General features: G+C 37.2%; 1 protein-coding gene across 19 annotated transcripts in view; it reads left to right on the top strand.

Annotated features, from left to right (window-relative positions):
• AFDN (afadin, adherens junction formation factor) overlaps window positions 1–13,392 on the top strand; it is a 116,350-nt gene extending 102,958 nt beyond the window's left edge. For 13 of the 19 annotated variants that reach the window (XM_041402090.1, XM_041402077.1, XM_041402076.1 and 10 more), the window contains 4 exons: window positions 3,611–3,745; window positions 5,900–6,194; window positions 10,377–10,455; window positions 11,212–13,392. In XM_041402090.1, coding sequence (XP_041258024.1) covers window positions 3,611–3,745; window positions 5,900–6,194; window positions 10,377–10,455; window positions 11,212–11,356 — 654 coding nt within the window. In that variant the 3' untranslated portion in view covers window positions 11,357–13,392. The remainder of the gene's footprint in view (window positions 1–3,610; window positions 3,746–5,899; window positions 6,195–10,376; window positions 10,456–11,211) is intronic. The other 6 variants (XM_041402087.1, XM_041402083.1, XM_041402086.1 and 3 more) reach the window with 2 other exon arrangements.
• The last annotated feature ends 364 nt before the right edge of the window (window positions 13,393–13,756 follow it).

Genomic DNA, 13,756 nt, shown 5'->3' on the forward strand with positions numbered 1-13,756 from the left:
AATGCATACTTCTGGTAACCTATAAAATCTAAGGTGTTCAGTTTTGTATCTGTGTGTTTCGTGAGTGTTAAACAGTTTACAGCAGTGGAACAGGTGAAGCATTTCACCTTTTTGAATTTAAGGACAAGCCAGAAGTCATGGATTCTTCAGACTTAGAATCTTATCAATATTTTCTAATTACTACCTATATTTTTTTGCTCAAACCTTGATTCCTGGATCTGTGGCTAGATAGATACAGTGCTTTTCCAAGCAGCCAGCAAACATCTGGATCTTTCAGCAACAGGAGGTTGGTGAAGGCAGACAGTATCACCAGTTTGAAAAATGGATTAGACAGATGCATAGATATCACGCTGGCGAACAGCTGCTCAGAGGATTAGGCAAGACTACCAGCTGACCTCTCTAATAATCTGCTAAATGCTGGGGGAATGCTGGAATAAAAGGGCAGGCTCATGTGCAGCTCTTCTTGCCATGGTCAGAGACAGCAGAATACTGGGCTAGATGGATGCATGGCCTGAATCAGTTGATGATTTATGATGTTCATAAATTTAGCTTTAAAAAAAGGCAGCAGCAAGCTACTTCTAAAATAGCTGAACACTACACCCAGCAGGAATTCATCATTTCATTATTTTTATCCCATTCACGTGACTTTTGAGACATAAATGCATCTAAACAATGCCACTTCATATACCCAAGTAATTCCTACTTTGTTTCTAAAAAAACCGCAAAACCAACAACGAAACGTTGTCATGTTTGATGCTTTTTTTGTATGTCTAAGGTGAGCATTGTTGATAGCTGTTCTGCTAATTACAAGGCTGAAGGAAGGTGATGAACAGTTAATACAAGAATTATCAGCTTAGATAGTGTTTGTTTTTTTAAATTCCCCAGGCCCTATGAGATCTGACACAGCTTTTTAGCTGTCATTAAATAAATAGGTATAAATTTAAAGTTCTCCTGGAACATCTTTTAGGATGTTATAAGCAGTGCTTGGAGAAATGAATATTTTCTGAAATTTGAAATGTCCTGGATTTGAGAATGGCCTGCCAGTCCTGTGAATATCTTAACATTCCTGATAGGATCAGCCCACTGACCCCTTTACCAAGAGCAATAGCTCGGAGGAAAGGTGGACTTCTCTGCTCTTCTAGGTGTAGGAGTAGTGCTGCGAGTATATGTTGGCAATAGGGAGACAAAGTTGTGTGACTGAGCAAACAGTTGGCACTTTGCAGTAGAACTGGGTCAAAGCAGGGGAAAAGAATTGGTGCTTTGTGCTCAGCTGCTTTACTTGGTTACAGCTGAGAGAATGCTCTTCTCCATCACTCTGGCTGTACGAATTAGTTGTTCTTCCCTCTTAAAATATAAACACGTGGCTTTGGAGGAGATAGTGGTAGTACAGTAAATCCGGTGAAAACATGACTTGTAAACAAAAGTAAAACTGATTGGGGTAGAGAAGCATCCAATCAAAATACTCAACCTGGGAATCTTACAGCCCTCTCACTAGAAGTGAGATGCAAAGCTGATTTTCCTTTGCATCTTGAAAATTTGGGGTAAAGTTAGAACTGGATACTGTTGTACACACAGAATTACAGACACAAATGCCTGCAAGTGCTCTGGCATACCTCATCATCCTACTGCTCCCTGCCTTGGTCTGGGAATGCTCCAAATTAGAAACTAGTTAGTAATCATCAAGAAATTAAATGTCATCTCTTAATAGTTGCTGTATTCTCACTTCTGCCTTCCATACAATTTTTAGCCATTTTCCTGTATTATGTTTAGAATAGGTTCTGACCTGGATACAGTTGTCTTCCCAATTCTTATGATTTAGATGATAACAACAGTTCCCAGGTGGGCAGTTTGGTCACTTCTGCCTTCTTTCTTTAGATATGGTCAGAAGGCAATTAAATAAACTATTCCTACTTTCTCAATAATTTAGTTGGAAATTCTTTCCTATTTAAGTGCTTTTGAATAGGAATATTTGCTGCTGAGCAATAATGCCATAACCTGAGGAGCAGTAACTGCCATGTTCAGGGTGTTTCTCTAATGTAGTTGGGACAGAAATTTTCCTGTATTTTCTCACTATGCAGTTTTTGCCTTTTTTTTTTTCTTTTCTTCTTTTTTATTATTAAGAGGAAGTCCCTTCTCTTGTATAAACACTTGTGAATTACAAGCTGTCTTTCCTTTTGACAGGAATATTATCTCCTTTGCTAAAATAATGTCTTTCCAATAACTAAGATGAGAAGTCCTAATCCAAGCAGGGAGTTGGTTAACTACTCCGTTCCCTGCTCTGCAGTGCAAACTGTGCTTGATCTTTGTTTTTTCAGTTAGGAAGGACAAAGTTTTAGCCCTAGATAAGGGGAATTTACTTGGAGGTAATATCCTCTAAAATACATCCACCAAATTAATTTTGTTCTTTAGCTTTCATGCTCAAAAATGAACAATGGGGGGAAATAATTGTAAGAAAATTAGCCAAACTGTTTATACTTTTAAAATTAATTAATTTAATTCATTAATTAATTTAATTAATATACTTTTAAAATTAATTAATTAATTGGGGAGGACAACCTTGCATGAAGGTTGTCCTTACAAAGTCTATTAATATTTAATTTCTCTTTCTCTCTTGTACTGCTTTGTGTCTTAAGGGTCTTTTTCTGTAAGTGAATTTGGATTGTAAAATAAAATCCAGGAGCAGAAAAGTATCCCTGTTACATGCAGTTTATAGCAAGATCAAATAATTTGTTGATTTATAGTAATAAGGATTTTTAAAAAAATGTGTGGAGGAAAAAAATTACTTTAAAACATGCAACAGTAAGAAATAACACAGCATGTAGTCCAGTTATTTTCTACTTGTATTACTGTGTCAGTGAATATTCCTGTCCATCAAGGGCTTATATACTGTTAGCTTTAATGAATCATGCAAAGTTTGGATTGTGCTCAATTTTTCTGTCTGTGCAGCATCATACACATATATAAGCCAGTATTGTCTGTCTGGACTTGAATTGTTCTTGTGAGCTGTTTCATCCCAGTAGTCAAAAGTTTTCTTTCCTTCACTCTCTCTTTTTCCAAAACCCATCTGCTGCAAATACAGTGGGAGATTTTATTTCCTGAGACTATATGCAGACTTGCTGAATGAGCCTGATACTTTAAATGGATTGACCCTTTGACTGAGTCATGATTTTCCAGTGCTTAAATTCTAATCCAGAATAAAAAAAAAACAATTGACTGCTGGAGCTGTGGGCTGTTGGTTCTAAGTATTTAATTTCTTTTTTCTGTACCTGTGAGACTATGGTTGTTGAAGCTCTTTGGGACATGAGTCACCTCAGTCTTTTACTGGGAGTTCATACATGACTGCTAAAAATGTCTCCCTGTGTAATTTGTGCTTTTATGTATGTAGTTCTGCGTGTCTGTATTTTGGGTTTTTTTCCCCCTTGGGGATTTTAGGCAAGCCAGTGTAACAAAGCATACTCATAATGACTGGAAATTGTATTAATGAATCTGTAGCATAACATTTTCTGCTGAATGAGTTATTTTTAGATGTCAGTATTTAGTTACATTTTTAGGTACATTTTTGACCCATCTTGCCCATGTCAGTGACCAATTAAAATTGTGTGTCTGTTAGTTACAGGATGAAGAGCGCAGACGGCAGCAACAATTGGAAGAAATGCGGAAACGAGAAGCAGAAGACAGGGCCAGGCAGGAAGAAGAGCGCAGACAGCAAGAGGAGGAGCGGACCAGGAGAGAGGCTGAAGAAAAGGTTGTGGTTTTCTGAGTGCCACAGGGGTTCTTGCAGGCCTTTCCTCTTCAGCCTGGCCAGTACCAGCTCAGTGTTGGGTCAGCAGGGTTTAAACACAGTAGCCCTGGTGATAAGGGTCATGGCCCAAGGCTTCAGTTTGTTCTATCCAAACCAAAAAGGAATTAAACAAACAGCCCATTCCTGCTGGCTGGAGTTGACTGGTATTGCTGAAGTAGTACTGCGGGCTTAGTGCCTGAAGGTTTTTAGCAGTAGCAAGGCTCTTACTTTCAGAGCCTTTCTGAAAATTATGGAAGAAATCAGGTACTTCCTGTTTCTCTTCAGCTCCCATCATAAATTGCATACCTTTTTTATTATCATGGCTCAGTTAGTGCTATTGGGTTTTTCTATGTCCCAGTAGATGGCACTTAGATATTCTCTAGTATTTTTTAATATAGATACAGAGAGAATTATGAAATCCAATGAGTAGTGATGAATATTCCATATTGGTTTTTTGTTTGGAATGTAGGAGGAAAGTGGTTTCTAGAAAGCAAGTAAATAATTTCAGCAGATAAATGTGCAGTCAAATTATAAAAATTCAGAGCTGTAGGTTCAATTCAAACATTATACATGAATAGGACAAGCTTTACTGATAAAACTAGAAGACACAGCAACTTATTTGACTCAGCATGTTTCTTAAGACCTTTTTGTTCCTAGAGAAAGCAGTTACTTTCGTTCAGTTTGCCTTTTAGGCACACTGACTTCAGAAAGAAGGCTAGCTTTTAAATTGTTCATCTTGGAAGGTGCAAATACATTTTAAAAGCCCCCAAACTTTAAATACCTTAACTATGTTCATTTATTTTTCAAGCTTTGTTAAATTGTTTCCCATAAATAGTATGGTTTGATGAGTGGAAGAAGTAGTAAAAAGAGAGTAGTGAGGAAGATGTATCTGAAGTGAGGAAAATTTTTAAAAGTAGACTGTAGGGACCTTAAAAAAATGCAACCAAGAGAAAACAACTATGGCTTTCTTAACTTCTGACAATGATGCAGCCAAATGACATTTGGATCACACTTGAAAGAGTTTTCACTGACAGATGTTGACTGAGATGCTTCTACCAATTCAGAACTCAGTACCATCAGTAAAATGGTTTTAGAGAGTAGTACAAGGAGATGAGTTTCACATCTTTGCTGCAGATGAACAAGATCAGATCTATTTATTATTTTTTCAGGATAACTGACTCAGTGTTGGACAGATAAACATTTAAGGTGGATTTTTTAAAGCATGTGGATTAAAACCAGAAATGATGGTTATTTCAAATGTAACATATTCCTAGCAGAAATTACACTAAACTTATACCCAAAGGGTTTTGTAATGTACATACAGTTCCCAAATACACCTCATTTGTTATCAAACTACTGAATAAACCCTTACATTAGTTTACAATGTGTCTGAGACAACAGCTTTTAATTTAGTTTAAAAACAGAACAGTCTTGTAAAGAGGAAGAATACATAGAAGACAGTAACCTCATATAAATATTAGCATAGTTTCTGTTTTAAATGCCTTCTAACAGTATTTGTTTGATGCCTGTTTTTGAAAATTTATTTGTAATAATTTTTTTGCGTGAAAGAAGCTTTCCTGATGTTTATACTAGAAACTTTGTTAGGAGTCATCTATTCCAAGGCTCTGTTGACTAATTTACATTGTATAAGCATGAAACAAAATTACAACGTTCCTTTTTAAGGTTGTAGTTAATTTTACTTATATTCCTCTCCCACAGATTCTCTACAGCTTTAGTAAATCTGCACCTTATTAACTGTAGTTACAGTTTGAGTAATAAATGTTGGAATGCCCTTAGTTTACACAGGCAGTTGCTTTAGTGACCATAGGCAGTGGTAAACCTGCAGCCATCCAGTAACACAGGGTGTTACTGGAATGGCTGCTGTTTTTTTGCAAATGTGATGGTTTAACCACTGGCCAAACACCAGTGCACCCACAAAAAACATTCACTCTTAGTAGTAAATATTCTTTGTACAAGTCCATATAGATGCCCTGCTTATTGCCAGAAAAGGAGACAAAAAAGATTGACAGAAGATGTTTGTAGCTTAGTGATGAAAAGCTTAAATCTCATGGATTGAAATGTCTGACCACTGTGTTTCTGTTTCCTCTGGGCTTTCAGAGGCGCCAGGAAGAGGAGTATTACAGTCGCTTAGAGGCTGAAAGGCGCAGGCAGCATGATGAGGCTGAACGAAGATTGCTGGAACCTGACGAGCCTGGTCTGTACAGACCTCCACTTCCACGGGAATATGAACTCCCATCCCTAACCCCTTCATCTAACGCTCCTCCTCCCCCACCTCAGCGAAACACCTCTTACCTCAAAACACAGGTCCTCTCCCCTGACACGATTTATACTGCCAAGTTTGTTGCATACAATGATGATGATGATGATGAGGAGGAGGATTCCAATCTAGGAGGTCAGGATAAGTACTCCAGCACAAGAAAATCTTATGGTGACTTTCCTCCTGCCACCCTTAAGCCACAGCAGCCCTCCCGCCAGCCTCGCCCAGTTTCAGATGGCATCTTTCTTTCCAACTCATTCCAGTCATCTCCCGTCAATGCCAACAGTACTACTGTCAAAAAAAGCCAGCCCCCGCTCCCATCAAACAAACCAAGTTTCATCCATGCCAACAGCTCTAAAGGTAGAAACAATGAAATAAGTCATCTCTACAAAACTGTCCTCATATTTTCAACTCCAGGGCTCTAGATTGAATCACTTATTTTGTGATTTCCCCCTTCCTTAATCACTGTTTTCACTCTGGTGATCTAACTTAAATCCTGATATTAATATGAATCCTTCAATTTTTAATTACTTTGATCTCTCAAATTTTCTTGCTCTTTACCCAAACTTTTCAAAAGCAAAAATTCCATCTTTCATGTATGAATCAGAAATTATTTTAACTCAATCAGTTTGAAGTACTGTTGGTTTTGGCTTTCACTCTGTATCTCTAAGTGATTTGTTTTGTATGACTGACTACTGTTTATTCAGGGCATCTGGAAGTGCACCTTTCTTGAACACAGGAAACCTCTCTTGATGGGTTCATGGACAGAACTTATCTTCTGCTTTGTTATTGGTACCAGGGTTCTCTTTCTTTTAATAGAGTGTGCAAATGGCTTTAAAAATTACATTTGTAGATGTAAATACACAAGCACCAAGAGAAGTACAGGTCTTGCAGTTAGTTTCATGTATTAGGTACCATTCCTGAATTTCTGGTTTGTACAGTGCAGTTTCCTTGCAGAGAGACAAAAAAATGTAAACTTCATCTTAGTACTGTTTGCTTTACTCCTTCCCTTCCTTTCTACACCTCTGTGTTTCTTTGACTCCTCATCTTGTTGTAGTATAACTCCAAGCCAACCATAATGAAGTTTAATTTCAGTTAGAGTTCTAGCTGCCAGTAACTTTAGCACTGTATTTTGCCTGCAGAGTACTACTTGAACTATACTCTTGAATTCAAAGCTAATTCAGTCCAAAGTTTGGGGATTTTTTTTAACTGCTGCTGTATAGGAGAAATCTTGTATACTTGACACTTTCAGTAGGTCTCACTCTGATAAGATTGCACTTTATTGATATAATACTTCGTCTTTAAACAGCAGCATCTGCTGGTACTTCTACATTTGTTTTCTTCTATATTCTCTTGAAGATGGTGGCCAGGACATTGTCCTAGTTTATTCTTTTTCCTTACACTGGAGGTTAACAAGTGCCTGACAACCAACTCTATGTGATCAATTCATCCTTCTAAAATGAACAAGGTAGCAAGTCACCTGAGATCCCAAGGGAAGGTGTTTATGCTGGCTTCTAGCTGAATCATCAACTTGTTTGCTGGATTCAAGTCTTAGTGGCACAGGTGGAATCCTATAGTATGTTATATCCCTCATCACTTTTTTGGCCACCTAACAAATCAGGAAAATTGCTCACTTCCTTTATTCAGCAGTGTGCCCTGGGCATAGGGAGGATATGAGCTTCCAAATAGGTTCCATCTATTAGAAGCACTTCTAATCCAGCTGCAATAGCATGAGAATCTAATTTAGGATATATACAAGGCCACTGAACTGCTTGTCCACATCCTGTTCAGTTGAGGCTCAAGTCATCCTTTTCCAGCAAGGAAAATTAGCATCCTTTCTTTTGCAGGGCAGATTAGCTTCTGCTACCATTGAACTGCTTCCTGTGCTGAAGAGAAGCTCTGCACAGTACTGTGTAGTTTTTAATATTGCTGAAGGGACAGTTTAGCTCAGTTATAATTACTGTCCCACTGGTGCAGTTGATGATCAGTAGTTCCACTCTTTGTGGTCAGCACAACACCCAAGTTGCATAAAAAAAGTATCCACTGTGATTCTCCGGTAAAGGTGGGGGAAGCCTGGTAATTTACACTGGTGTTGCCTGTGAGATATCAGGATGTAGTAGTCTCTGTGGTAATAGCCTCTCTTCTGCAAACCCACTGTCACTCCTGCCTGGCTCTGTAATAGGCTCTGAATCTTAAAGAAAGGTGAGGGAAGGTTTTAGTTTTTCAATGTGTTTTCATTAGACTGGAGTATAATTCTGGACTCTACCTGCTGTGTACTACCATAATACCTACTACAGTGCATGTGAAATCACTGATAAACCTATAGCCAATTTTGTACCAGAAGGACTTTAGCTTTTGAACACCAGGTATCACAAAGAATTAAGAAAATTCTGAAATGGCGTGCTTTTGACATGAAACATTGGTACTGTATGTCTGTACTTAATTTCTTTCCTTTCAAAGGACTTTCTTTTTCTAGGAATTCTTGTTTCAAACTGACTGTAATAAAAAGTAAAATGTGCCTTCCATCACAGCACGTGGGTTTGCAAAAGCCGTTGCTTCCCTTCTCTATTTGGCACTTTAAAGGCTGTATATGTCATGAATTAGGCAACCCTAGAGCCATTAATCACTAGTTGTCACCACCACTCTCCCTGCATCCCATCATCCACAACTCAGAATGCCGTTTAGTATATAATTGCATTTCTAATCCTGCTCTGCTTAATATTAATTGAAAAATGAATGTCAGGAAAGTGAAATGTTCAGTGATATTGTTTGTGCACATTTGTTGGTCCTGGAAAAAAATCGAAAGGACAATTTACAAAGATTTGGTTAGGGTTTTGGTAACAATTAAGGAATATTGTAGTATGATGCTTCGCCATTAATAGCCTAATTCATAAACCATGCAACTAATTCTGAATACTCTTATTTCATAATTTTTAAATTAGCCATGAGAACAGGTTTACTTCACTTGATTGTTCAAGCTTCTATGAAGACTGCCTGCGTAATGTACAAAGCCGTTTGCACAAAATGCAGAATTCACTGTGCAGTTTGACCATCTCCCATCTCGCTGACTCTGTTACATTCCTGTCCTTTACAGCTCTTTCCTGTTCTGAGTGTTAACTCTAGTAAACCATGCTTCTGCAAATTTTGCTCTTGTGCTTTCTTCCACTGGGTCTTTAAAGACCATTGGGTCTGTCAGCTCACCAAAGAAAAAGTCAACACCCAAATGAAAACCACTATCCAAATGCAAATGAAACCATGACCCACAGCTTGTGGATCCAGACACAAGCTTTTCAAAGTAGGGAAGGCATTACTTACAGGAATGTAAGACTCGCAACTGAGAGGAAAAAAATCTTTATATGCCTGGCATACCTAGTATGATTTGGTATGCTGCAAATTTTTGGTGGAAAAAATTTGGCCTACAGCACATTAGCTAAATTGTCTTATGTGTTCTAGCCTCACTCAGAATTACTGAATATTTCTGAGAAGTTAGATGTACCAGTGGAAGAAGCAAACATCTCCTTTTGTACCAAAGAAGGTTCACAAGACATAACATGTACAATATTGAGAATAGAACTATCTGAAGACAAATCTGAGTCGTGTGCTACACTTCCTTTTACTCTTTTCCTGACAGTTATTAAGATAATATGGTCTTAAATATAAATTAAATTATTAAACTTCTAATTGGAAATAAAAGGTTTTGTCTTGTGGCCTTTACAAGGAATTAATATAATGTGTAAAATCTGTGTGTTGTATCAACTTAAAGGTGCAGTGCTGCAAGACTTGAAATTTAAATTCAGGAGCAGGAGGAAGGGGCCATCTTCTGAGTGATACAGTTTGTGTATCAGACTTAACAGAGACTAAAATTTTGATTCTCCTGAATTGCAAAGATGGTACATACTCATCTTTCCTTACTTTTAGCCTCAGAAAGGGAGGAGCTACAGCTAACTTACCTCCTGTGAAGTTTGTCACAGGATAATGAAGAGTGTTGCACTGTGTTGATCTCCTTGAACTGCTTCTAGTATCTGTTTTACAATAAGGCATAATAAGATAAAGACCATGATTTGGCATGTGTTGGATAATCTAAACAGAATGAGGTTTGACTCAAAATTAGGAATTAAAAAAATAGGCCATTTAAGAGGGTTTGAATTTAATAGTACTGAAATTAAATATTCTAGAGGTCAGATGACTTCTGATTATTTATGATTCTCATTAGAGATTGTTTCTTGAAAGAAGCACTGCACCTTTTTGAAGGAATACAGTATAAAACTTCTGTGTTGTAGCTGCTGTCCTTAAACGTACTTCTTTCTTTTGCATAAGGAATAAATTCATACACTGGATCTACTGGAGCAGCTGCTGGGGAAGTTTATCGGGATCCAAGAGACAAAAGATCTAAAAGGTGATATACAGGAGTCCATTAACTTTTATACAACTGACTTGGCTAGCTTCTGCAGTATTTTCTGTTGTCATTGTTGTATCTCTGGGGGCTGCTCCAGAGTTCTGCTGTTGGCTCTGTTATGGGTTACTATAAAACACAACTAAGTTCTCTCCACAAGTCCTTAGATGATCTGAAGCACTACTGAACAGCAACGAGTTTTGGCACTACAACTAAGTAAACAAAATGATCACTGTAAATGAGCAGCTTCAGCTGGTTTAGGTGTATTTATAAATCTGAACAGTACCTCTCCAGTGGCATTCTTACAAAACCTGTAATAAGCATAAAAGATTTAAGTTGTATATATATCTTATACGGGCTTTACCATGTAGCATACTGATGGTGGGACAAGAAAAGGTTTGTCTTCCAGTGCTTTTTCTTAGACATGTACCACCACAGAAAAGCTTACTAGTTTAGTGAGAGCAGTAATGCTGTGCTAACACAGGCAGAGCCTTAGTTTATAACCTGCCATTCATGCTGGAAATTGGCAAGCATTTCCATTTATTTTGACATGCAATAAATGGTCAAGTCATGAATTTCTCTTAAGTGATAGCACAATGTCAGAGTTAAAGGTATATGTGAGGAACAAAACCTTTCAGAACACAGAATGGAGACTGCTTTGCTGTAGTCAAAACAGCTGTCATTACATGTCATCAAGAATGATTATATTTAAGGATCTTGTAGGTGAGAATTATAAAAAATATTTTGTTTCCTTTCCAGTCAAGATGCAGATTTACCTGGAGCACCAGAAAACCTGACGTTCAGGGAACGCCAGCGACTTTTTTCACAGGGTCAGGATGTATCCAATAAAGTAAAAGCTTCTAGGAAACTAATGGAACTGGAAAATGAGTTGAACACAAAATAAGATGAAAGCACCTTATCAGATGTAATGGATGATCTCCAAATTGAGGGATTGAGATTGGGAGCACACTACTAAGTATGAACAGAAAATTAATGTTTTCTGAAAGGAATGACTTTGATTCCTTTATATCTAAGACTGTTAATTAAGACTTAGAGATGTTGCAATAGCAAGAAAACTCTGATTACTTTGCCAGAAGCTTGTGGTTTATACAATGAAAGCACTGTAAAATTTTAAAGATACGAATCACGTGAAGGTAACTTTTTTTCTGTTTTGGGGGTAAAGTTCTTTTGCACCAGACCAAGTAGCACTTGTCAAAGATAAGTTCTGTTTCCTGGTGTTTTACAGACACACTTTTGTTTTAGCTGCTGAGCAGAGAGAGTGAGAATAGCTTGAACTGCCTAAACTAAACTGTGCACTAGAAATTAGTATTTTAGGTTGTTTGACAAGAAGCCAATGTCTGGGCCACCTTAAATAAGGTTTCATATGCAAGTGTGACAGACTGTATGGTGTTCATAGAAGGATCAGCATATCAATACAGATCTTACCATTACATAGTACTGGCATAACACACATTCTCTAGATAGAATCTTGGAATAAAAATATCTCTTTTCCTATGTATTTGTTGGGTCTCAAATGAATGCCTAAGATGTTATCTGTAGTTACGGAAAAGTCTACGTTGTTGTATCCCCATTATATGTGCTTCAGACTTTGAAAAAATGTGAAGATAACAACCTTTGGATAACTGTTTCATTAAAAATTACATAAGCAATAGATAGTAGGCTACACTTAGTGGCCCTTCATCAGCTAGGACCAAAATGTTAGTAATGTCTTAAAGGCAAGGATTACAGTTAGAAGGTAAGCAGAACACGTGGGTATGTTTTCTGAGAAATTCAGGTTAGAAGTTATTGGGCAATTAGGCCTGGAACAGTATTGATGAGTCTGTTATTATCAGTTCAGCAATATTTTTTTTTTCTATGGAGGTATCAATTGGCATATTAGAGAAGAAGACTGAAGTGTAAAGCATCAAATACAGTACTGCAGTCTGGAAGTGGGAACATTCATAAGGTCATTAACAGAGCTGATGTACTAGCAAGGAACCATCCCTGCTCATGCTGAGGAAGCAGTGCTAGTGAGCTCCCATTCTGTCTAGCTGGTTTTACTGGCATCCTATTAAGGTTGTACTGAAAGCCTTTTTGGCAGTTCAAGCTAATTTTTCACACTGTTGTTATAGCCTTATTTAATTTTTAATTGTTAATCTTTTTCCTCCCACTATTTCCTCAGCTATGCTTACGTGGCTGATGATGTTGGGAATAAGGACCTCATCAGAGTCTTTCTCATTGTGTGATGTTAAGACAATATATATTGTGATTCCAAACAAATTTTCTATTTGACAGAGCCCTTTACTGGCTTTAGATGATTTTTTTTCCCTGTATCATATTGTTCTCTTATAAATATATATTTAGGGATTTGTGCACACTTCCAAATACAAAGGGGTAGACTTTCACTGCCTTAGGAAAGAAATCACTTTTAATAAGAGTTGTATGACAAATAAATGCAAGTTAAAGAAAATTGGAGTGTAAATATTTTTTACATATTTCAGGTTTCTTATTTGAAAGTGTGCTTTTACCGTTTCACCTGTTAAATATGAAGTAGATGACTAAACTGGTTCAAAGTGTTAATGAAGGATCTGCATGCTTGCTTTGTCTGTTCATCAGCAAAAGCAAGCCTCTCCCAGTTTATCTTGAGAACACTAGCAGCCTTACAGTGACACATTTTTCTTGAGGAAAAAACTTACGCTGTGGCTGAATTACTGTTGCTGCTAGACTCTGAAAAAGGCTTAGCAAAAAAATACCTATAACCTTCAGTTGAGTGGATTTGGCCGCTATTGGGCATTCGGGTCAAGTGTGAATATGTGTAAAAGTGCTTTTCATATTTGTCTGTGCATTATTTGAAAAAAAAACAACATCAAAACTGCTGTAGTTTCCCATTTCTACTGTATTTCACTTGCAACCTATTTTTAATAAAGTTTGTATTGTATTTAACTTTGCATTCAATGTTTTTTGTATTCTTATTTAATTCTGCATTCCTAAGAACATTATCATAAACCAGAGGGACTCTTAATATGTTTTGCCTGTCCTCTTAAAATGTATTTATGAGCAAAGTCAGTGTATCTGATATGAAAACTTCAAATTCATTTGATACGGAGAATCAACAGAGGCTGACCTTCACTAATCAGAGAGGAGAATTTCTTAACTTATTTGATACCTATAGTGCTGACTTGAAGGAAGTGATTTTTACAGCTTAACCAGCAGTTTACAAAGTAGTAAAGACCAGTGGTGTTGATTATATAGACTAGTCACACTGTATTTGTATCTTCCTTAAGTGCAAAGTTGCTTTTGGAGC

The sequence above is a fragment of the Onychostruthus taczanowskii genome, unplaced genomic scaffold, assembly GCF_017590055.1.
Source record: "Onychostruthus taczanowskii isolate IOZ18803 unplaced genomic scaffold, ASM1759005v1 scaffold191, whole genome shotgun sequence".
NCBI classification, from domain to species: Eukaryota; Metazoa; Chordata; class Aves; order Passeriformes; family Passeridae; genus Onychostruthus; species Onychostruthus taczanowskii.